General features: G+C 43.8%; 2 protein-coding genes and 1 long non-coding RNA gene across 10 annotated transcripts in view; 2 read left to right on the top strand and 1 right to left on the bottom strand.

The window, feature by feature from the left end:
- TMEM241 (transmembrane protein 241) overlaps window positions 1–5035 on the bottom strand; it is a 63025-nt gene extending 57990 nt beyond the window's left edge. For all 7 annotated transcript variants that reach the window (XM_055705729.1, XM_055705733.1, XM_055705731.1 and 4 more), the window contains exons 1-2: window positions 4833–5035; window positions 91–137 (exon numbers count right to left, since the gene is read on the bottom strand). In XM_055705729.1, coding sequence (XP_055561704.1) covers window positions 91–137; window positions 4833–4904 — 119 coding nt within the window. In that variant the 5' untranslated portion in view covers window positions 4905–5035. The remainder of the gene's footprint in view (window positions 1–90; window positions 138–4832) is intronic.
- Window positions 5036–5104: 69 nt separating this feature from the next.
- On the top strand, window positions 5105–8154 carry LOC114014347 (uncharacterized). The gene is made up of 3 exons (XR_003557807.2): window positions 5105–5224; window positions 6099–6246; window positions 6577–8154. It is a non-coding gene; the product is annotated as an uncharacterized LOC114014347 (long non-coding RNA).
- Window positions 8155–8279: 125 nt separating this feature from the next.
- Window positions 8280–19953, top strand: RIOK3 (RIO kinase 3). Of its 2 annotated transcripts, none has more exons than XM_055705727.1 (13): window positions 8280–8572; window positions 9582–9703; window positions 10551–10696; window positions 10827–10931; window positions 11458–11567; window positions 12287–12430; window positions 13312–13439; window positions 14593–14781; window positions 15237–15396; window positions 16426–16506; window positions 16595–16684; window positions 17034–17141; window positions 18631–19953. In XM_055705727.1, the coding sequence occupies exons 1-13, from the start codon at window positions 8375–8377 to the stop codon at window positions 18730–18732; spliced, it is 1683 nt and encodes a 560-aa protein (XP_055561702.1). In that variant the 5' UTR covers window positions 8280–8374; the 3' UTR covers window positions 18733–19953. The 2 variants fall into 2 exon arrangements, with proteins under 2 accessions (XP_055561702.1, XP_055561703.1); XM_055705728.1 differs by having other exon boundaries at window positions 8283–8572; window positions 14596–14781.
- The last annotated feature ends 2605 nt before the right edge of the window (window positions 19954–22558 follow it).

Here is a 22558-nt window from a genome sequence, read left to right as displayed (position 1 = left end):
GGTATTAAAGTTTGCTTCAGCATGGAACAGCAAGACATTTACTCATTAAAGTAATTTTTTAAACAACTGTATCCTTAAAACAATACTTACCCTTGAAAAAGGGTAGGGTAGGTAAATTTCAGGACAGACAGGACATACTGGAAAACAAATAACAAATTAATGGACATCAAACACCTACAGCTTATAACATTAACAAACAATCACAAGAGCAACGAAACACACACACAAAAAAGTTTCTACCAAAATAAAGAAAAAGAAATTCAGTAATTTCTCTTCCCATGCCAGAACTACTGGATGCTGCCCCAGTCACTGTGGAAGGTAGCAGACACTAAAGTACACGGTATGGAGTGGACACACCGAACGATGGAGAGGCGGCTACCTCCTGAATTGCTCTCTCACTTTCTGAGCACACTCCATGCATCACACTGAATGGGAGAAGGATTAACAGGAAGAAAAAAAAAAAAAAGACACAAGCCCTTGTCAATTAAAATCATATCATACTACAGAGGCAACGACAGAGGCAACTTTTGGCAGAATCAAGACCAATAATCTTAACACCACTGTCTCCATATAATTAATCTATCTTACAGACCTAACATTCTGTTTACACACCATTTTGTGTGAAATATTAAGCGGTCCAGAAAGCCCTTTGGAGGTGTAATATGGGGTGGGGCAAAGCCTCTGTGTCATGGCTTTAGCATGCTTTGTCAGGGTCTGTGCGTAGGGATGCTAGTGTCTTTCCACACTGTATACGTATATATGCAAGTATGAGGCACAAATACATATGCCTTTCAATATGTTTATCAGGACCTAACAAGTTCCTGTAATGAAGTTCATAAATACTGTCACTGCAAAGGAAAAGAATGACTGAAGCTTCCTCAGAGGAGAGGAAAGGTACCTGCCATTCCTTCCAGGAGCCAGCAGAAGCTGTCAATGGTAGAAGGAGAAGCTGAAAGCTTTCAACATAGAGGAAACTGTGCTGAGCACTTTGCAAGGTGCAGGTTTTAGATGTGAGGGATGTTGCTAAGAAGCTGGCATCAATATACAGTGACAAGGCAGGTGGATTCACAACAGGTCATATCACACACACACCTGTCAGAACTGCCATGTGGGTTTTAAATGAGGATGATATACCTGCTCATGTCTATAGCCCCACTTGCATTTACATACCACCTGTAACAACTGAAAGGTCTGTATTCTGGGTATTTTTAACTTTACTACAGTAAAAACCTCGACTCAGGTTTGCAAATGGAGACCCTATGTCAAAGTCCTTCCAACATCTTCTCAAGTACAGTTACGTCAAGTTACCTTTTGCAATGCACAGAATCACAGAATCATTTATGTTGGAAAAGACCATTAAGATCATCAAGTTCAACAATTAACCCAGGTCTGCCAAGTCCATCACTGAACCATGGCCCTAATCACCACATCTACGTGTTTTTTTAAACACCTCCAGGCATGGGCACTCCACCACCTCCCTGAGCAGCTTGTTCCAATGATTGGCCACCCTTTCAGTGAAGAAATCTTTCCTAATATCCAACCTAAACCTCCCCTGGTGCAACGTGAGTCTGTTTCCTCTTGTTCTGTTGCTTGTTGCCTGGGGGAAGAGACTGACCCGCACCTGCCCACAGCCTCCTGTCAGGGAGTTGTAGAGAGCAATAAAGTCCCCCCTAAGTCTCCTCGTCCCCAGGCTGAACAACCCCAGTTCCCTCAGCCGCTCCTTGTAAGACTTGTGCTCCAGACCCTTCACCAGCCCCGTTGCCCGTCTCTGGACACGCTCCAGCACCTCAATGTCCCTCTCGTAGTGAGGGGCCCCAAACCGAACCCAGCATTCGAGGTGCGGCATAACCAATGCCAAGCACAGGGGGACAATCACCCTTGTCCTGCTGGCCACACTGTCTCTAATACAAGCCAGGACGCTGATGGCCACCTTGGCCCCCTGGGCACACTGCTGGCTCATGTCCAGTTGGCTGGTGACCAGCACCCCCAGGCCCTTTCCCACCAGGCGCTTCCCAGCCGCTCTGCCCCAGCCTGTAACGCTGCGTGGGGCTGGTGTGACCCAGGGGCAGGGCCCGGCACTGGGCCTGGTTGCACCTCAAACAGTTGGCCTTGTCCCATCGGTCCAGCCTGTCCAGATCCCTCTGCAGAGCCTGCCTGCCCTCCGGCAGGTCAACCCTCCCCCACAACTTGGTGTCACCTGCAAACTTACTGAGGGGGCACTCGATCCCCTTGTCCGGATCATCAATAAAGATACTAAACAGCACTGGCCCCAGCACTGAGCCCTGGGGAACACCACTTGTGACCAGTCCCCGGCTGGATGTGACTCCATTCACCACCAGCTGGGCTCGGCCAGCCAGCCGGCTTTTAACCCAGCACAGAGTATACCTGCCCAAGCCATGGGCACCCAGTTTCTCCAGGAGGATGCTGTGGGAGATGGTGTCAAGGGCTTTACTAAGGTCCAGGGAGACACATCCACAGCCTTTCCCTCATCCGCTAGGTGGGTCATCTTGTCATAGAAGGAGATCAGGTTCATCAAGCAGGACCTGCCTTTCATAACCCCACGCTGGCTGGGCCTGATCGCCCGGGTGTCCTGACATGCCACGTGATGGTGTTCAGGATGACCTGCTCCATAACCTGCCCCGGCACCGAGGTCAGGCTGACAGGCCTGTAGTTTCCCAGATTCTCCTTCCTGCCCTTCTTGTAGCTGGGCATCACACTGGCTGACCTCCAGCCTTCTGGGACCTCCCAGTTTGCCAGGACTGTTGATAAATGATGGAGAGCAGCTTGGCGAGCTCCTCTGCCAGCTCCCCAGTACCCCGGGGTGGATCCCACCCAGCACCATAGACTTGCGCATGTCCAAGTGGAGCAGCCGGTCACTGACCGTTTCCTCCCGGACTGTGGGGACTTTGTTCTGCTCCTTGTCCCTGCCTTCCAGCCCAGGGGGCCGAGCAGCCAGAGGGAAGCTGGTCTTGCTATTACAGACTGAGGCAAAGAAAGCACCGAGTACCTCAGCCTTTCCCTCAGCCTTTGTGGCCATGTTCCCCCCCTGCGTGCAATAAAGGATGCAGATTGTCCTTGGCCCTCCTTTTGTTTCTAATGTATTTGTAAAAACATTTTTTGTTACCTTTTGCAGCCGTGGCCAGCCTGAGTTCCGGCTGGGCTTTCTCCTTTCTAATTTTCTCCCTGCGTAGCCCTGAGACATCCTTACAGTCCTCCTGCGTTGCCTGCCCCTTCTTCCAAAGGTGGCGAACTCTCCTTTGTTCCCTGAGCTCCAGCTGAAGCTCTCTGTTCAGCCAGGCTGGTCTTCTTCCCTGCCAGCTTGTCTTTCAGCACATGGGGACAGCCTGCTCCTGCACCTTTAAGCTTTCCTTCTTGAAGAATGTCCAGCCTTCCTGGACCCCTTGGCCGTCCAGGGCTGCCTCCCAAGGGACTCTGTCAACCAGTCTCCTAAACAGGCCACAGTCTGCCCTCTGGAAGTCCAAGGCAGTGGGTTCTGCTGACCCCACTCCTTGCTTCTCCGAGAATCAAAAACTCTATCATCTCATGATTGCTATGCCCAAGATGTTTCCTGACCACCACATCACCCACCAGTCCTTCCCTGCCCTGTTTGTAAACAGCAGGTCCAGCGGGGCATCTCCCCTGGCTGGCTCCCTCACTGGCTCTGTCAGGATAATGCATGATGCAATCTGGCAGCTCTCCTAGCCCCTTTCTGTTCAGTCCCTTCACTGCTCCTTGCAGTCTTTCAAATAAATTGTATTATCTCTCCCTACAAACTCTGCTTCATGACTGGACTTCAGTCTATTTCTGGGCATCCTTAATGGCAACTGTACCTTGGAACAGAAACCAATGGCCAACGCTGAGATGGCATTTCATGTTCACCTCCAAAATGCTGCTTTTCTCTAACTCTCCTTCAGGAAATTCATACCCTAATTGCTTCACGAACATCTTTTATTTCAGAAATCTGCACAGAAACACAGACACACTCTCTGACAAATAGGACAGCAAGGAGTGGTTACTCTATCTCATCCTCCCAGAGAGAAAAAACTACTTCAAACTATGTTTAAACTACAAAATCTTGTTCACAATGTGGCTATCTTCAGCCTGCTTCTCCCTCTGCTTAGGCATTTCAGCAATACCAACAGGCAATTAAGTTGCACAGTGGAAAACAGACTTCTTGTCGTTAATTTTCAGATTAATTAAACTGTCAAGAGTGTCCATGGAAGCTAATACTTGTCTCACCACCACGGTAACACTTTGAATATTTCACATTTTTCCTTTGGATACTCTGTATTATTGTTCCAGTTGACAGATCTTCTTTTGGGATGACTGTGCATTCAGTGGTCGCTAGACACCCAATCATGAAATACATTCAGCATCACCGATGCTTTCAAAGCAGCGTAATTTCTGGCTCTCGAGCTAACGTTTCATTCATTTGAACAACACGATGCCCACCCCTGTACTCTCCTAAGTATGTCAATATGGGCACGTGTGTGTCGTGGGAAGGTACAGGCGGCAGGCACTGAGGAAACCAAGGGGGGCAGACCCAGCTGTACTCGCCGTGTGGAGCGCAGCCCCGGGCGGCGGCGGCGGGCCCCGGCGCTGACATGCCGGGGGGGCTTCACTCGTGGGACAGCCCTCCTCCGGGCTTGCAGGGCAGGGCAAGCAGAGGGCACGGTCCCTCCTCCACGTCCTCCTGGGTCCCCGCTTTTACCTCGCCCCACCAAGCGCAGCCCCCGCTCCCGCCACAGCGGATCACCTGCCCAGCGCCCCCGCACTTTCCTCCGCCGCGCCCGGCCCCTCCGAGCCCGGGGCGGCTCCGCGCCCGCCCTCACCTTGTTGGTGAAGCAGGAGGCCAGGTAGAAGAGGCAGACGGCGAGGCCGCCCGCCGGCCTCTTCAAATACATCTGTCAACGCCCGCTCCGCCGCGAACGCCCCGGTGCGCGGGCCCGGCCGGCGGCGGCCATCGCAGCGACACGTCGCGCCGCGGCCGCTCCAATGGGCACCGCGCTCCCCCGCCGGCCGCCGCCTCCTTAAAGGGCCGTCGTTGCGCCCCGCGGCCGAGCGCGGCCCCGCGGAGAAGGGCGCGGTGCGGGCCGGGGAGGAGCTGGGCGAGAGCCGGCGGCGTGCGCTGGCAGCCCGGGCAGCCAAACGTACCCTGGGCTGCACCAGAAGAAGCGTGGCCAGCGGGTCGAGGGAGGCGGTTCGGCCCCTCTGCCCCGCTCTGGTGAGACCCCACCGCAGCGCTGTTCCAGCTCTGGGGCCTCGGCACTGGAAGGGACAGGGACCTGCTGGGGCGGGTCCGGAGGAGGGACACAAACATGGTCAGAGGGCTGGAACACCTCTCCTGTGAGGGAAAGCTGGGACAGCTGAGGCTGCTCAGCCTGGAGAAGGGAAGGCTCCGGGGAGACCTTATTGTGGCCTTCCAGTGCCTAAAGGGGGCTTGTAAGGGAGATGGGGACAGGCTCTTCAGTAGGGCTTGTTGCGCTAGCACAAGGGATTATGGTTTGATATGAGGCAGAGATATGAGGGAGTATTTTTTTAAATGATAGTGGTGGAACACTGGAAGAGGTTTCCCAGAGGGGTGGTAGGTGCCCCATCCCTGGAAGCATTCAGGGTCAGGCTGGATGAGGCTCTGATGGAGTTCAACCTGATGGGAGTTGAAGATGTCCCTGCTCATTGCAGGGGGTTGGACTAGCTGACCTGTAAAGTGCCCTCCAACCTGAACCACTCTGATTCTATGATTCATTGGTGATATGTAAACTATAAATATCCCAGGGAGGTAGAGAAGCAGTGGGAGATGTGCCCTGACTAGTCACCGTCACTGGGTATTCTTTTATTACAGCCTAGGTAAGCCTCTTTCTTCCCAGATCTGATATAAACAAGACAAGGCCCTGTCTCTGCAGTTCTCACCTTGGCTTTGCTTGGGTAATGCAACGTACAGGGCTCTCTCTGTACCCTATTTTTTAGAGGACAGAGCAAAGCAGCACAGATAAGGAACTGAACATGGCCTACACTAGGGAGTGAGGGGGGGCACTAACTCGTAGACCAGAGGCCAAATCTGGCCCATAAAATGAGCCTGTCTAACCTCTTATGCTTAGCCTCAAAAGACGAAGTCAGCAGAGCCCAACAGCTGAACAGTCTCTACTGCACCACTGCAAATTCAAGAATTTTGGTCCATCAGATGCAATCCTATCCAGTTTGTAAGGAGGTGGCCCAAAACAGACGTCAGATTTCCAGCACTGAAAGGTTTGTTCCACCCAGGCCTACGGAGATCACTGACATTGCCACTGTAACAGATGTGGTAGAGATGGCACGGCAGGTGATACAGCATTTCCCTTTGCAGAGCATGTGTTTATGTAAGCATGTCAAATGTGTATTTTGCAAACAAAGGTATACTTTGTATTGTGCCAAGAATTCAGCCTGTAAAGCTTTAAAAAAGAATACGACAAGTTTACAGACATCTACAAAGACTAATGTAAGCATGTGATAAGAATACCTTTGACTTTTTATTTTAGCAGAGTATCCTTTTAATGCAAAATATTACAGTGGTATTTCTCTTTGTGGTTTTTTTTGCAGTATTTCTTATTGAAAGTGGGAGACTTGAACGAAGACAATATATCTTCCTACAGCAAAATGCACAGACATGTGAATTCTTGCAAGCCACTTACAGTGAGGGATTAAGAATGAAGGTACAAATTTTTGCTGATGTTTATCATGACCAACTTGAATTACATATTAAGTAATTGCTATGTAGCTTTGGAATTATTTTGAGTAATATGAAGGGTAGTTTCTGCTCTATCTAGATTTTTAACTGTGTTAGGCAATGTGAATGTGTGGCAAATTATTTTGTTTGCATGTCGTTTTGTAGATTACTTCTTAATGTAATTCAGTTCAAACCTTGACCCATTCATATAAGAGGTCACAGGATCAAGGCCTGATCAGGTAATATTTAAGAGACTAATACAGAAGACTTATTTCTGATAATGAAAAGCTGAATAAAAAGGCATAGGATTATTAAGTCATTGTTAATGCCTTTTTGAATCAAAAACTACCCAAACCCATTTTCTTAATCAGTGCTTGTACAGCTGTGTTAAAACAATGATTTCTTGGGGCAGCAGGACATTGCTTTGACATTCTGCTCATTTATAAAACTGATAAATTTAGCTAAAGATGATTGAAGGGGCATGGCAGCAATCTTCACACCCCGAAAGGCAGCTGCAAAAGGAAAGAAATAATCTATTTCTGCCAGGGCTAAGAGGCAGAGAGGATAAGAACCACACTGGTACCACATCACCAGACAAAGCCATACTAGCACTTGGCAGGGCTAGGTTAATGGTTGGACTTGATGTCATCTTAAAGGTCTTTTCCAACCTAAATGATTCTATGATTTTGTAATGCCTCCATGGCACACACCTGTGTCACACCTGCAGGTTGTGTGCTGCAACTTGGGTCCCTCCCTCTTCCGAACAGCCTGCCCTTTAGTTGGGGACTTTCTGCAATAACAAACACTGGAACAGGTTGTCATGGGAGAACGTTAATGTCCGTCATTGCAGGTTGTTAAAGACAAATTAGATGGACTTTGGCCAACTAAGCTGATTCTTGCAGGGCTGAGAGTTGAGAGTGGCTTTTACTGGGCCTGCCCTGGCACCAACGGCTTTGCTAGATGTGTAACAGGGAACTTACTCCGAGCAGGCTGGGGGTGCTGCAGGGGCTGTATGACCCCTGACTGCTTCTCCTGCAGCCAGCCAGCTTCGCTAGGCTAGTTTTCTGGTTGTCACTGGTGGCCGTGATGGCACATTTGTCTATGTTTGCAGATACCTGCTGGTGAGCCAGGCCTGGGGAGGTTTTTAGGCATCACTTCTTTCCTGCTGTGATGCTTGTTTGACCAGACTGGAAACAGTGACTGTGTTGCAGCAAAACACTATCCGGTTGCCCCAGTCCTGCACATGGGGCATTTTAATCACAGTACTATTTCCCAGATAAATGTTACATATAAAACTGAGATGTAACAGCTATCAGATCACACACGAAGGACCTGATTTTGTGTTTACATTATTAATATTAATATTTCCTATTAATAATATACAAAGATTATATATAAACGTGTATATATATTTATACAACATTATTAATATTAATATTTAATATATTGTGGGATCAGGATCAAATTAATTTGCTCGCTTGTGTTCCCCCGCGCCTTCCCTCGGTTCCGCCGTTTATCTTGCGGTGAGCACCGCCCCCGCTGCCATCGCGCTCCACCCGCTGCCGCCTCCACTCGCGGGCCACGCCGAGAGCCTCCGGCCCCCGCCGGTGACCCCACGGCCACCCCGGTGACATCACCGGAAAGGCGGGTGCGGCCCTGTGCCGCCGCCCAATGGGGAGCCTGACGGCAGCTGACGGCAAGGGGCAGCGGGGAGAACCCGGAAGGTTTGGCAGAGGGAGCGTCGCTGCCCGGAGCAGAGCCCCCCCGCTGCTGTTGCTGCGCCGCCGCCCGCCATTGCATGCGCAGATGGACTCGGTCGGAGTCGCCGCCGCTCCCGACGCCGGGCCGGGCCCCGCCTGGCAGAGCAAGGTGAGCGCGGGCAGGGCGGAGGGCGCGGGCGCAGGCCCGCCGGGCCTTAACGGCGGCGGCCGGGCGCTGCTAGGCCCTGGCCCTGGCGCGGGCCGCGGTGTCCGGCACCCCGTGGCCTCCCGCGGCACCTCGACTTGCCGGGGCCGTCCAGTTACGGCCGCCGCGGGCCTGGCTCCCGGGAGGTGGGGGAGGACAAAGGCATGTCGGTGCACGGGCACCGTCTCTGGGCGCCCGTCGCTGACGGCAGGGGGCAGGCACGGCGGTAGCTCCGGCCCGTCTGCCCCTGAGCGGGCTGAGGCCGTCGAGAGCACGCTGTGAAGTGGTGTCAGCAAAACAAGGGTCAGTTATTCCGTGAGGAGTGAGCTGCGTTAAGGCAGGGTATGGCACGGTTTGCTGCTGCCGGCAGTTATCTTGGTGAAGGGAGCTGCTGTTGGACCCTGATAAATGAGTTCCTCCTCTCCAAGCACTGTTGCTGAGCAGGGAATTGGGTCTAAGTGAGTTTAGTTATCAAGGAGGTAGGCAGTGAGTCACAACTTGGTTGGATTTGTCATTTCCCAGCCCCCGCCTCCCCAGGCAAAGTTGTGTGCATGCCTCTGCGTTTTCCAGAGGCTGTTTGTGTTCGCTGCCCTTTTAGGGTTCTAGAAATGGGCGAGCAAGCTGTGCATAAACTATTACTGTTGTGTTATTCCAAGAGAAATTTTACATAGACTGTGTATGCTCGTAAGCAGACTCTCCTGGAAGGCCCTGCCCCTGTCTTCAGAGGGTACTGACAATAACAAGCCAATGCTTTTTTTTCCCCCATTAGTAAGTGAACATCAACATCCTTTCAATCACAGTTCTCCCGATTGAGTTTATGAAACTACTCTTTGAGATATTTTCTGTACTTTAGTTCATCATAATTCCCTAAGTATGGAAGACAAGCTCTTATAAGATTACATGAGCTTATTTTAGAGCCAGTGATAGCTAATTACCCTATTGTGTTGCCACTGAATAAAATGTTTATTTACAGTGTCCATGGGGAGCCCCTAACACAGCATCAATATCCTGTTCCCTTGCTGAGGTAATGAGTGAACAGCTGGCGAAAGAGCTGCAGCTGGAAGAAGAAAATGCTGCTTTTCCTGAAGTGGTTGCGTAAGTTTAAGTCCTGGATTAGTTCACAACTCTCCAGAGTTGTGAAGCCATCCTTCTGTCTCTTGTGTATTTCTTACAGTGTGCTTAATAAATCATGATACAGTAAACGCTTTGCCTAACTCTGCTTCTTCAGGCCTTTTTCAGTGACGATGGTTTCCCCAGTTAAAACTTTTCCTTAGTTTCTCTCCTCTGTCACCCTTCCTTCTTGATATTTTCTTTGCATTGTTTTGAGTGCTCTAAAACAGTCCGTAAGCTGTGTTTTGAGAAATATCAGAAACACTTTTTTTTCTTCCTTTTTCAAGACTTTTGTTAATAGTGTACAATGTTCTTTCAAGAACTGTCGGGTGTATCACCTGTATCTTCCTAATACTTGGAAGCTCTAAACATAGACCAAGAGCTTACTAGTTCTAAATTTATACAGATTTTGCCTACAGTCTTTTCTGTGAAGCAGAGCAAAGCAGCACTCTTTGGTTGTTGGGGATTTTCTAAGTTTTTATTAGTTTGTTTATAAACATATTTAAATATATATATATATATATAGCTACACACATACACTTGTATGCCGCCTTTCGCTTTCATAAAGGGCATCTTAAAAACAGGGCTTATTACAGAATGGAAGGTGAGTAAAAGTTTAGCATTTGCATGGTAAAGAAGTGGCAAAGAGAAATGAAGTCATGCTCTATTAATATTTAGTGTTGTCTGGGAGGGGGGCGAACAGTGTAGATCCACTAGTTTCCATGCAGCTCTGCATGAAATCTTTTCTATGAGTAATGAAATGTTACAAAGAAACATTTCTGTTTAGGTTACTGTATTTAATTTTTTAAGTTTCTGTTTTCATTTTGCATAGTGTTGCTGAAGGACCATTTATTACAGGAGAAAATATTGATACTTCTAGTGACCTAATGCTAGCTCAGATGCTGCAGATGGAATTTGACAGGGAATATGATGCACAGCTTCGGCGTGAAGAGAGGAAGATCAATGGAGATAGCAAAGGTACCCTTATCAGAAGAAGTATTTTTTTGCTTTGGAGATATTCCTGGCACTCTGAGTAGGGTGACAGAGCTGTGAGGAAGTAGCAAACTGCTGATAATCGCGGACATTCTTATTTGTTTTGTTTCTCCAGTCTCTATATCCTTTGAAAATTATCGGAAGGTGCATCCCTATGACAGTGACAGCTCTGAGGATGAGGTTGATTGGCAGGATACCCGTCATGATCCTTATAGAGCAGGTGTGTGGCAGTTCTAAACAATACAGTTTCTTCAGTTAATAGACCTAAGAATATGACATAGTTAAATTAATTGTATTTAACTTAAGGAGACATGCCAGTTGTATGTAAAGTCAGGTCACCCAGTTGGGAGGTGTTCTGCAGGAAGCTGGGCGGGTAACTTCAGGATAATGGTTTGGCGGCTGAATCTAGCAAAATAACTATTATAAGTGGAAAGTATTGTGGGATTTCTGTGTCTGTCATCTACATTTGGCTAGGGGCACCTGCACATGATAATTGAATTCCTGTCTTTAACACATCAAAAACATGTCAGACACCCCAGAGAAGATGTAGAAGTCAGTCATAACATAGCAAAAGCTAAGCTGTCACCTTTAGGGTAAGAGAAGACTGCATTAAGATCATAAAATTTGAAGCATTTTATTCTGTTTAATAAATAAAATTGTTACTTTTGTGGCATTATGGAACCTCCATGAGCATTAATTAATGCTTGTTTAGATATAAAGTGACTTATTTTTCTCACTGTTGGCAGATAAACCTACTACTACACCAAGAAAGGGCTTCATAGGAAAAGGAAAAGACATTACTACTAAACATGATGAAGTGGTATGTGGAAGAAAGAACACTGCTCGTATGGAAAATGTAAGTGAAGACTTAGGGAAACTTACTTTGTGTGTAAAACTTGAATGCTGTAATTCAACCAAGGAACTAATGCACGTCCATCTGTGCTACTGTATACAGTGCTGATTATTTTCTTTTTCCTTTTTTTCCATTGGATGAAAGCAATGCAGTGTTTGGATTAGTTATTCAAATTGGCAGTTTGAATTCTGCAGGTTTTTATTTAATAATAATTTGTTGATGACCATGATTCAAGAATCTGCACAGAACTGTTTTGGCAAAACATAACTATCAGCAAGTTTGGTACACAGGCAAATAAAATACCAAGACTGTTTTTGAAAAGCATAGCTATTGTGTAACCTAATTTTTTTTTTTTTTAGGTCATTTTGCCTGATGAGCCAAGTAACTTATTGTCAGTCAATTGTTTGACTTGCAGATTTTCAGTCTGTTTATACCTTCTGTTTTCTTTCATGTAAGTGGTGCAACTTCTGCTGATAAGGAAATGCTGCAAGTGCTATTTTTACAGGATGTTAGGTAATCTCATATCAGTTTGGGAAGAACTTCAAGTTCTGTGTTTAGAGCAATATGTTTTTTAACATAGTGACAACAATATACAAAGTAGCTTTCACATAGGTCCTAATTGATCCTAGGTTTTTCCAAATCAGAACGAGAAATTTCTGCTTGTGCCAACTTCTGGTGTCTGCTCGTAGCAATACTTAAAGTTCTGTTACTTCTACTTGTAGTTCGCACCTGAATTCCAAGTTGGGGATGGAATCGGGATGGACTTAAAGTTGTCAAATCAAGTCTTCAATGCCTTAAAGCAACATGCCTATTCTGAGGAGCGTCGTAGTGCAAGGCTCCATGAAAAGAAGGAGCACTCCACTGCTGTATGTTTTTAATAAAATCTCTCTGTATACTTTTCATCTTGTGTAACAACTAACACTGTTTTGGTAATTTTTTGAAAAGTTCCATTTTTAGTAAAACAGTTAAGCAATACCATGTTATCATTGCTGAAGGGGATGGTATCAGCCAGCTCCTACTAGAAAAAGGCTGTCTGTATTTGATCTGCATTACTGTGAGAGCTGTATCAAAATAAGAGCAAGCAGTTGTCATTTTTTTCTCTTTATCTTTCTAAATTTGGCTCTTAATCAGCTACAGTGAATTAACTGTCTAGAAATTATTTATAGAAACCATCCAGAGGACTAGTTCTCTGCAGCTGAACCATGTGGCTCCAAATATCTGTCTTCAAAGCAGGTTTCAGGAAGATGAAATGACCAAGTAAACTCTTAATTTAATAATGTAAGAAGTCAGTTGATAAGCTTTATGGGTGAGTTCAGAGCAGGGCCTCTGGTAATTCTTGCTATGGGCTTCTTTAAATTCGGGTATTTATTGTTACTGATATAAAAGGAGTATAATATTTGGGATATTGTGATTCATGATTTGTAAAGACTTCTTAAAAGCACTGTAGAAAGTGCTCTTGAGCCACAGTCTGTACTTTGTGGAACTGGTAAAATACTGTATGTTCTACACAGCTGATAAGGTACCTGAGAGTATTAAAAATCAAGATGATGGTGCTGGAGCACTTCGGCTTTGCTTTATCTGTTCTTTTGGTTTGTTTTGTTTTTTCCTTCTCTCTGTCAATTGAGAGAATGCTTTTAATACATTATTCTTTCCACCTAGTTGAACGCTTGGGAGATATAAATACTCTAAACTTACTGTAAAGCAAATAATTATTTTAACAAATTGAGTATTGATTTCTTGGCTGTAGGAGAAAGCAGTGGATCCTAAAACGCGTTTACTTCTGTACAAGATGGTCAATGCTGGGATGCTGGAGACCATCACAGGCTGCATCAGCACAGGAAAAGAATCTGTTGTTTTTCATGCATATGGAGGAAAGTAAGTATATTGTTTGTTACTGATGGTAGCTTTAAGTACCAGAGATGGTTTAAAAAAGCAGAAACTACAACTGTTTGCACTTTTTTCATTCTCGAGGCATACAAAAAAAGTTTGTATTTGTGTATATGCAGATAATAATAAAATTTGAAAACCAAATGGTACCAACCATAAACTGAAAAAAAAAAAAAAAAAAATCCACACTTTCCTCCTTGGAGACCATTTAATGAACACTAATATATCCACTATAGCTTTCTGTGGAAAAATATGTACTACTTTTTATAAAAGTCCTGAGATTTTGAGGAACTCTTTCCACTGACTTGCCCTAGGCTACAGAGCTATCATGATGATCATAGGCTACCTGAAGATGGTCTTTCCATACAGATAACTGTGTTATCAGCTCCGTGTGTACAGGTCAGCGGAGGTGCTGCTTGTTACTTTTGGGTTACCTTGAGATTAGTGTTGGGGTGCTGTTTGCTTTGCAAGTCATGCAGGAGTCCAGTTTTAAAGATCACCGTGCTGGAAGGGTTGTAGTACGTTAGTAGTGATTGTAGTGCATTTAATTCACTTTCCACTAGTGGTGTTTCAAAAGGAACAAATAAAACCCAAATACAGTTAGTCTATTTGGAGATGTTGAGAGAGATGTAAGCTGGGGCGGGAGGGGGGAAAAAAGATGCACTCTTTTTTTTGTTGTTTTTTTTAAATTGACCTTTGCTTGAGCGATATTCAGGAGTGTTCTTTTGCTCAGTATCATTCAATGGGCAACATCTTTGTGGTGCTTAACAAAACATCGATGCTACCATTATTGTTCTAATGTGAGACCTTTTCCACTTGTAATTTCTTGAAGCAGGTACATCTATTAACGGGCAGGGCTGTTATTAACTATGACATTTAAGTAAAATATTAACAAATTGGCAGATGGAACCTATTTGATAAGCAACATACAATGAAAATGCCAAAAGCCAATCATTCATATATAAGCTTAATCATATAATCTTATACTCAACTTTAATTGGTTTCCTAGTTTGATAAGAGAATCGGTTCTTTTATATTAAAAATTGCTGTATTTTGCAATAGTTAAGAACAAAACCACCATGCATTTGCTTGTAAAGATGAGAATAGTTAACTTTGTTATATATTTGACTTTTTCTATGAGAAGTGCATCTGAAGATAAAGTTATACCTCCAGAATGTGCCATCAAAGTGTTTAAAACAACTCTTAATGAATTCAAGAACCGTGACAAATACATTAAGGATGACTACAGATTTAAAGATCGCTTCAGTAAATTGAATCCACGGAAGATTATTCGTATGTGGGCTGAGAAAGAAATGCATAACTTAACAAGGTAAAATAATAAAAAAGTGTAGTTGCCAAATGCCTGTCAGTTTCTTATTCTCTGTTTAAGGAAGATACACTACATCTGGGTAAAAGTTTAAATTGATGTTTAGGCAAACTGGCACGGATTGAATAGCACTCTGGTTTCTTACCGTGTAATGAATGGTCAGCATCTTCAGTGATTCAGTGACAGAATTTACAAACCCATGAAGTTAACACGCTCTAGCTACAAAAGTGATCAGTTTTCAGTGAGTGTTTTTAGATCCACTTACAGCTTTGATCTGAATTTTCCTTTGCGAAATACATATATTTATTCGGTTTCCAGCTCTGACTCTTTGACTCTGGATCAGGTTTCTTACACACAGCTCTCTAAGATTGGAAATGAAAAAGCAGGAACTAGAACCATAGGTGTTTTGGCATTTTTGTTTTGGTTTTCTTAATCAGTATCTATTTTCTGATCCACAGAATGCAAAATGCAGGAATTCCTTGTCCTGAAGTGGTTATCCTTAAGAAACACGTCTTGGTTATGTCTTTTATTGGCCAGGATCAAATCCCAGCTCCTAAACTAAAGGATGTAACACTTAATAGTGAAGATATGAAAAAGGCCTACTATCAGGTTCTTAATGTAAGACAATGCTGATTTCTCCTCCAATTCTTGGTTATATTTTCTTTTAGGCAAAAAACTTGAAGGACAAATCACAATTTATTTACTTTTCAGGATGCTTGCATTGCTTTCAAGATACAGAGTCCAAAGGCTTATTGCTGCTGTTTAATGTGTGACTTAGAATATATAAAAATTATGCACTAAAAAAAATTTTAAAAATTTGAATCTTAATCTGAATGGAAAACATGCTGGAATTTGATAACATATTTAGCAGCAGAGGAATTATGAGCAAGTAGTCCTTTTATAGAAGCAGTATGTGGTTTGGAAAATTCTCTGAAGTCTTCAGGGTTTACTGACTACTTAATTTACAATGCTTAAGCACTCTCCAGTGGATAGCCCCCTCTACACCCTCCCTTATAGCAAATCTAGATATCAGAGAATAAATTATAATATAGCATAATGGATACTTTACTTTCCTGTTATCTGCTGTAATTGGTTCAGATGATACATACCTGCGAACTGTCCACTCACTATTACATTATAGATATTAAAAAAAACCCCAACCATCCAAAAATCCAGCTCGATAATATGAATGGTCTGTGTCTCAAATCTTGAGACCAGTAGACCAGTGCAACTGTGTTTCAAGTGTATGTGCATACTAGTTAGGATTAAGTATTTAAAACTGGGAGACTCATTTCCTGTGTGACGGGTGAGAATGACAGGTATATCTAGAGAACATGTTTATCTGTCTCATGCACTTGGACTGGTTGGCAGAGCTGACAGGAGTTTACCAAACTGATTCTTCTGACTTGCCAAAGCTAAGCTCAGTGATAAAAGCTTAGTTTCCTGGCAGTTTTCCAAAATTGTGATGCTCTGTATGGAACTTCATTGAAAAATTTGAAAGAAATGCTGTAAATGGGGTGGGTGACTAGGGAAGGGTGGGGGTTTTTTGGGTGTCGTTTGGTTTTGTGTGTTGCGTTTTTTTGTTACGGTTGTGCAAATGACAGTTACTTGGGGTGTAGCATACTTCATTAATTTGTTTCCTTGCAGATGATGCAACAGTTGTATAAGGAGTGCAACCTAGTCCATGCAGATCTGAGTGAATACAACATGCTTTGGCATGATGGGAAGGTGAGCTTACTCTTGGTGTGGGAAGGAAAGGTTTAATCTAATATGAAATGTTAATACCCAGTGAATTGCTATCTCTCTGTGACTACAGGTCTGGCTTATTGATGTTAGTCAGTCTGTGGAGCCAACCCATCCTCATGGACTTGAGTTTTTGTTCAGAGACTGTAGGAATGTTTCACAGGTAGGACCTCTGCATTTGACAGTCTTCTGTTACACTGAATATTTTCCAAGATAGTTAATTCAGAGCTAACTGAAAGTCAACCAATATGTCTGTAAAAAATGATCACCACCACATATATATGATTACTCTTGAGTATTGCCGATACTGATGGTGTTCTTCTTCGAAAGGGATAGTGTGGGAGAAGAAACCAGTACCACTAGAATTTAAAACTTTCAGTTACTTTTATCTGTAAGTCAACAAAAGCAAAAATGTCATTTTGACTAAATACTGTAATTGTAACTTGGGGAAGGAAAAGGAATATTTTGTTTCATGTAGTAGGTGTTTAATGTATGCTTTTTGTATTGACCAGTTCTTCCAGAAAGGAGGTGTGGCAGAAGCGCTTAATGAGCGTGAACTCTTCAATGCTGTCTCCAGTTTAAATATTACAGCTGATAATGAAGTAGACTTCCAAGCAGAGGTATAGCTTTTTCTGTTGTCTTAACATTTTAATTTGGTTAGCCATTGTAATACCTTAATTTTCAATGTTTAGTCTGTATGATTAGCATTTGTGAGTATAATTTCAGCAATCATTCTGCATCTCTTTTTCAGAACTTGATTATTTCAACCTAGTACAAGTATTTTTAGAAACTGAGGTTGACAGACTTCTCCACTCCCTTTCCTGATCCCCCTTCTCCCAAGTATAAAAGGCTTCATGTTGCACGTAATTGCTTTTTTCGCTGTTAAGGAAAATTTAGTGACCTGTTTTAGTTTAAAAGCTAGTTTTGTTGTCTTTCCTTACATAGGTTAAAGGTTGTGCAGAGAAACGAAAGCTGGGTTAAAAATAATAATTGTTCTACTGCTTATTTTTCATGTTTTAGATTTTAACTGACTTTGAATTTAAAGTTTAAGCTAACATTTTCAACTTTCAAGCCTAAAATCTTGCTAATATGGACTAGGAATCTTCAGTCACCTTTGGCTTTTAATTTTAAAATTTTGGCTGTAACTCTTCAAGGTGTGTGTCGTGATATCAGACACTTATAAAAATTGTGTTGTCAAACATGCCACATTTACTAACTAAAGTAAAGGCAACATGGCAGTTCTACTCTACTTGATTCCTAGTGACAATGTAGGTTTATGCTCATCCAGCACGTAGTAGGTGGGAGCTTTAAGCTAATTAACTCCTGGGGCAGGTCCTCAGAAAGAGATAAAGAGAATGCAGTGTCACTGTTCCGTAATCCTTATGTATCAATTAATCAAACAAAACCCAACTCCCTCACTGACTGTGGTGTGAGCATTGGGGTGGGGGTTTGTTGTTGTTTTATGTCATCTTTCGTGCTTATAAATTTTATGGGAAAGACTTACATGGCTGTTTACATAGAGGTGAATTTGAGCAGCCCATCCTTAAATTTCAAGACTTTAGTCACTAGTAGCTAAAATTAATCTCCCCTAGAATACAAGAGGAAGTAATCCAAACATCACAATCTGAAATCAAAATAAGCTACTATACTGTGTTACTTTGCGTAAAACATTGAGGTGTAACTGTCTTCAGCTTTCACTGTTAAAAAAGGTTGCAATGGATTTGTAATCTTAGTATTACCTGGAATTTCTCTAGTGCTGATGGATTGGCAGAGTTACAGCAGGGGTGTTTAGAGCTGGGGAGGGGGACGCTTCTATACTTTGAGGAATACAGCTGAAGTCTTAGAATCATCCAGGGAGTCCTCCCTGCAACTTGTGCGTTTCAGTTACACAGCATGAAACTACAGAGAGCTGCTCCTTTTACTTTTGAGAACAGATGTTTCAAGCTGTGCTTCCAAAGTATGTTGCTCCACACATGTGACTGAACCATTGAAATAGCATATTGTATATACCCGGTCAGTCATCTAAAGCTACCTTTTAACACTGTTCAGAAACATTCTGGTGCAGGTATGGTTTTATGATTCAGCATGGGTTTATTTTTGGCTCTCTAGATCGAAGCTTTGGAGAAGATGAATGAAGATCACGTGCAGAATCACGGAAAGAAACTCTCAATGTTTTCAAGCGATGGAGACCCACCTATATATGATGAATAGCACAGAGTGTATAGCTGCTAATGAAACTAAAAACAAATTTGCTGCTTCTAACTATGTTGGTGCAGTGGTAAATGACAACTACTGATGTCAAGAGAGAGTGGTTGACTCTGAATACCAAAATGGAAAACACCGTGAGCATACAGTGATGCCTCAGTGTTTGTTTTTTTTTTAACTTATCCCACCCATCAGGCTGGCACTGTGAGAATGGACTGTCACTATTGCTTTGGATGGTCTGACAACTTACCAGTTGCCCAGTTACATTAGACTAATGTAACTGAGGTGGTCATATTTTGCATGATTCAGAGCTTATATGTTTCAGTTAAAAAAAAAAGATAGATTCTAAAGTATTTAGTGGGAAAGCACAGTAGGAGAGTTCCTTTTTTTCTTCTTCCCCCTGATACTTGAAAAACTAATTAGAAATTGTGTGTGGACACAATGTCAGTGAACTTTCCATCCTTCACCACAGGCAAAATGAAAAGTCAAACTATGTGCTGCCATCACATGACAATTTAACAAACCAGTGTCTTTATATATGCAAAAGTCTGAACCTTTTCATTTGAAGTACATGGAAGGTGGCTCTTAACTATCTCTGTAAATACAATTGGGTGTTACATGAGAAACAGATCTGAATCTAGCCCGCAGAGGACTTCCTTGGTGATGTGCCAGGCAATCCTGTTGGCTGCATCCAAGCAGTGTAACAAAAGAGTAAGCTCAGTTAGCTTCACTTTGTATATACAAATGGCTCCAAGAACTCAGTGCAAGGAAAAAAAACCAAGCAAAAAATTCTGTCATAATCCTGTGTCTAAATGAAATTCTGGGTAGAGCATCAAACACCTCAAAGTAATCATAGACTATGAAAACTAAATATTGATTGTCATTATTTTTAGATTAAGCTTTTTGCTTTAAGTGCAAAAAGAGTGCTCACATTTGTCTTTCTCATGCTTTTATTCTTAATGTCAGTTGTCTTTATTTTAGCAAGTTCTAAAAATCTAGCAATTTTTCTCTCCAAAACAAGACATTTAAAGGTGAACTGATGTAGTTTGGTTTAGAGTTAAGAAATTCTGATCAACTTTTTTAACTGATTGCTGTTTCTGATGCTGCTCTTTATCAAGCAGAATACAGTGTTGCTACATATGGCATTCTCACAGTGTGCTGTGAAAGTGATTTTTAAATATTTTTTTGGTTGGAAAACTGGTGGTGAAGTAAAAACTTAAGATCTTGTTGCGGTGTTCATGTATGGTTCTTTGCATTATACAGGCCTTCATTGATCCTCAGTGCTGCACTAAAGCAGTGTAGGGGTAGGACTCTGCTACTTCATTATAACAATAGAAAAATGACTGTTTTGGTGGGTACTGCATTGACAGTAGACAACGACCTTTTTGCCAGTTTCATCGCAGTACTTGAATTCTCTTCCCTTTTCTAAATTGGACAACTGTCTTGCATTTACCCCTTCTGAAATAAGTCTCCAAAAGATGCAAGTTCCTTTAAGTTTATTCCGAATTGCTCCGTGAAATAATCACCCAAAATGATGATGTCGGGAAAAGAACAGACTAGGTACTGAGATGGAGGTGCTACAGTTACCTAACCCCTTCAGGAAGACTAAAAGCTTTTGTTGTAAAATACAGCCAAATCTCCTTCAGAGGTGGTGGCTTTTAAAAAGGATAGTCCTATTCTAGGCTTATTACAAGTTTCAATACTCTAACATTTCTTAGAGGAAAAAAATGTCTCAAATGAGTTGCTTGTACCTTACACTGTGCTTGTCTAAGAAAGATGCAGATTGTTAAGGGTATTTGCATCAAGTGAGAGGAAGAGAGCAGAAATGAGGGGAAGTGAGGGGAGGAAGTTTTGTGAACTGTCATTTGAAACAGAGGCACTTGGTTGTATTGTTGTGCTTGGACTAAAGTCTCAGCTATAAATTTCTTCTAAAAACTGTCTAGCACAGATATTTTTTTTTTTTTTTAAAAAAGACACCTCACCCCCATCCCCCCACCCAATAAATGAAGCTGTGGTCGTCAAGTCTGTCATTTAAAGCTACTGGGCTCCATTATGTCATCTAAACATCTTTTTCACTTCCAGCAGAAAAACTGGCTCAGGAATTTGCTTTGAGATTTTAAGGCATCTGGGCATGTTGTGAAGTAATTGAAAATGAGGAAGAAGTTGCTTAAACAAGCATTTTCCTGGACTCCTTTGAAATAGGATGTTCTAGGATCATTATTAAGCAAATAGAATCTTACAAGTAAATGACAATTTTTCATTTTTAAGCCATTGGCATTATTAACTTTTCTGATGTTATGACTATTGTAATGACCAATTACTATCACAGTAGTTTCAAATTGTGTGTTTATGTATGTGTCTGCTGATTTCCCCCCCCCCCCCCATGTACCTCAGTTTCTACTGTCTTAATATTCCTGTTGCAGTGGTAGAAAATGCTTGGTGTCACTTAGGGAAGTAGGAGAACATTGAATGTCAGTAACCTTTCTTAAATTTTGACCTTGGATTAACGGAACTTCTGAAACATGCAATGAATTTTGTATTTTGCAAAAAACGATAAACTTTTAACGTACTTTAAATACTCTGGGAGTCCTTGTCCTGTATAGTTAATATAGAATTGTTTGGTGACACAGGAGGGTTCCACAGAATGAATAGCTTGTTGTAATTCCTAGTTGTGACTTCAGTTTCTCTAGTCTGATGTGCAGCTAGACCAACTGGGTAACAAGTCAGCAAGCAGTCGTTTGCGTGATACTGGGTTAGTATTTGGTACTGAAACTCCTATTTCTCCTCTATTCAGTTGTGCCATTCCAGTCTAATCAGAAAACTTGTAAATGGGTGTGGTCTCAGTATACCCCCACCCCCTTTTTTAATATATATTTTATTTCCATTCCTAAACTAATAAGCAAATATATAAATGATGTTCTCACACAATTTCTAATTTATACTGTAGGCTTTACAACTAGCAAGCTAAGGCGTTAGCCAGTTCTTCAACCAAAAAAACCCTGTTGCAAATTTGTTTTCCGAGCAGATATGCATAAATGCTGAGGAAAAACCTGGACTTTAACTTCAATAATGCTTTATTGATATTGTTCCTGAAATCAGACTCTTTTCAGAGTATGGTTTCCCATTCTGATCTCTTGTACTACTAGCCACTAGAAAGCAGTTTCATGGCCCAAAGCAGGATCAGTAGTGAATGCTTTCAACGTTGCTGAAAGTGTGGACAGATTACGGCAGAGCTCTAAAGCAGTTGGTTCTTTTTCCCCCACCTAAAAGTCTTAGGTTTTGTTTATGTTTGAGCAAGCCCAGTAGAACATTGGGCCAAATGTATTTCTCTTCTGTGTGCCCGGGCTCGGCGTGCCGCCCCCCCAGGCTGGCGAAGCCACCGGTGTCGGAGAGGCCCGGGCCGCACCGCACCGCGGCTGAAGCGCGGCCCGTCCGCGGGTAGGGGCCGGCCGCAGGGCGAGCTCGGGGCTGTCGCCACCGCCTCTGGTGCGTTGCGGCGTCCCTCCGGGCAGGCTCCGGCTCCCGACACTCGCCCGCGGGCAGCCCCCCGGTGCCGCCGTCCCGCGGCCTGAGAGGCGGGGCGGGAGCGGCGAGGCGCGGGCAGGCCCCGCGGGGCGGGCGGCTGGGCGCCTGTGGCCGTGGCGGGCCCCGAGCTGGGCACCTCTTCCCAGGGGGGCCGCCCTGCCCGCGGGCGGTACGCGGAGGAGGCGGGAGGCCCGGCCGCGCCGAACGGGGGTACTGCGGGGGCGGGGGCTGCCCTGCCGCGGCCCGTGCCTCGCTCGGCGGCCGGCGCCTTTAAGGCAGCCGGTTCCCGCGTCACGTGTGAGGGGAG

The sequence above is a fragment of the Falco cherrug genome, chromosome 3, assembly GCF_023634085.1.
Source record: "Falco cherrug isolate bFalChe1 chromosome 3, bFalChe1.pri, whole genome shotgun sequence".
NCBI classification, from domain to species: Eukaryota; Metazoa; Chordata; class Aves; order Falconiformes; family Falconidae; genus Falco; species Falco cherrug.
Note: the sequence above shows the minus strand (reverse complement) of the source record. Positions and strands in the feature narration are given on the sequence as shown.

Excerpts from the sequence above, each read along its gene's own strand:
- RIOK3 (XM_055705727.1), top strand. The coding sequence starts at position 8,375 with ATGGGGAGCCTGACGGCAGCTGACGGCAAGGGGCAGCGGGGAGAACCC. Across the intron at positions 9,704-10,550 it reads GCTTTTCCTGAAGTGGTTGC|TGTTGCTGAAGGACCATTTA; the intron begins GTAAGTTTAAGT and ends CATTTTGCATAG. Across the intron at positions 11,568-12,286 it reads ACACTGCTCGTATGGAAAAT|TTCGCACCTGAATTCCAAGT; the intron begins GTAAGTGAAGAC and ends TTCTACTTGTAG.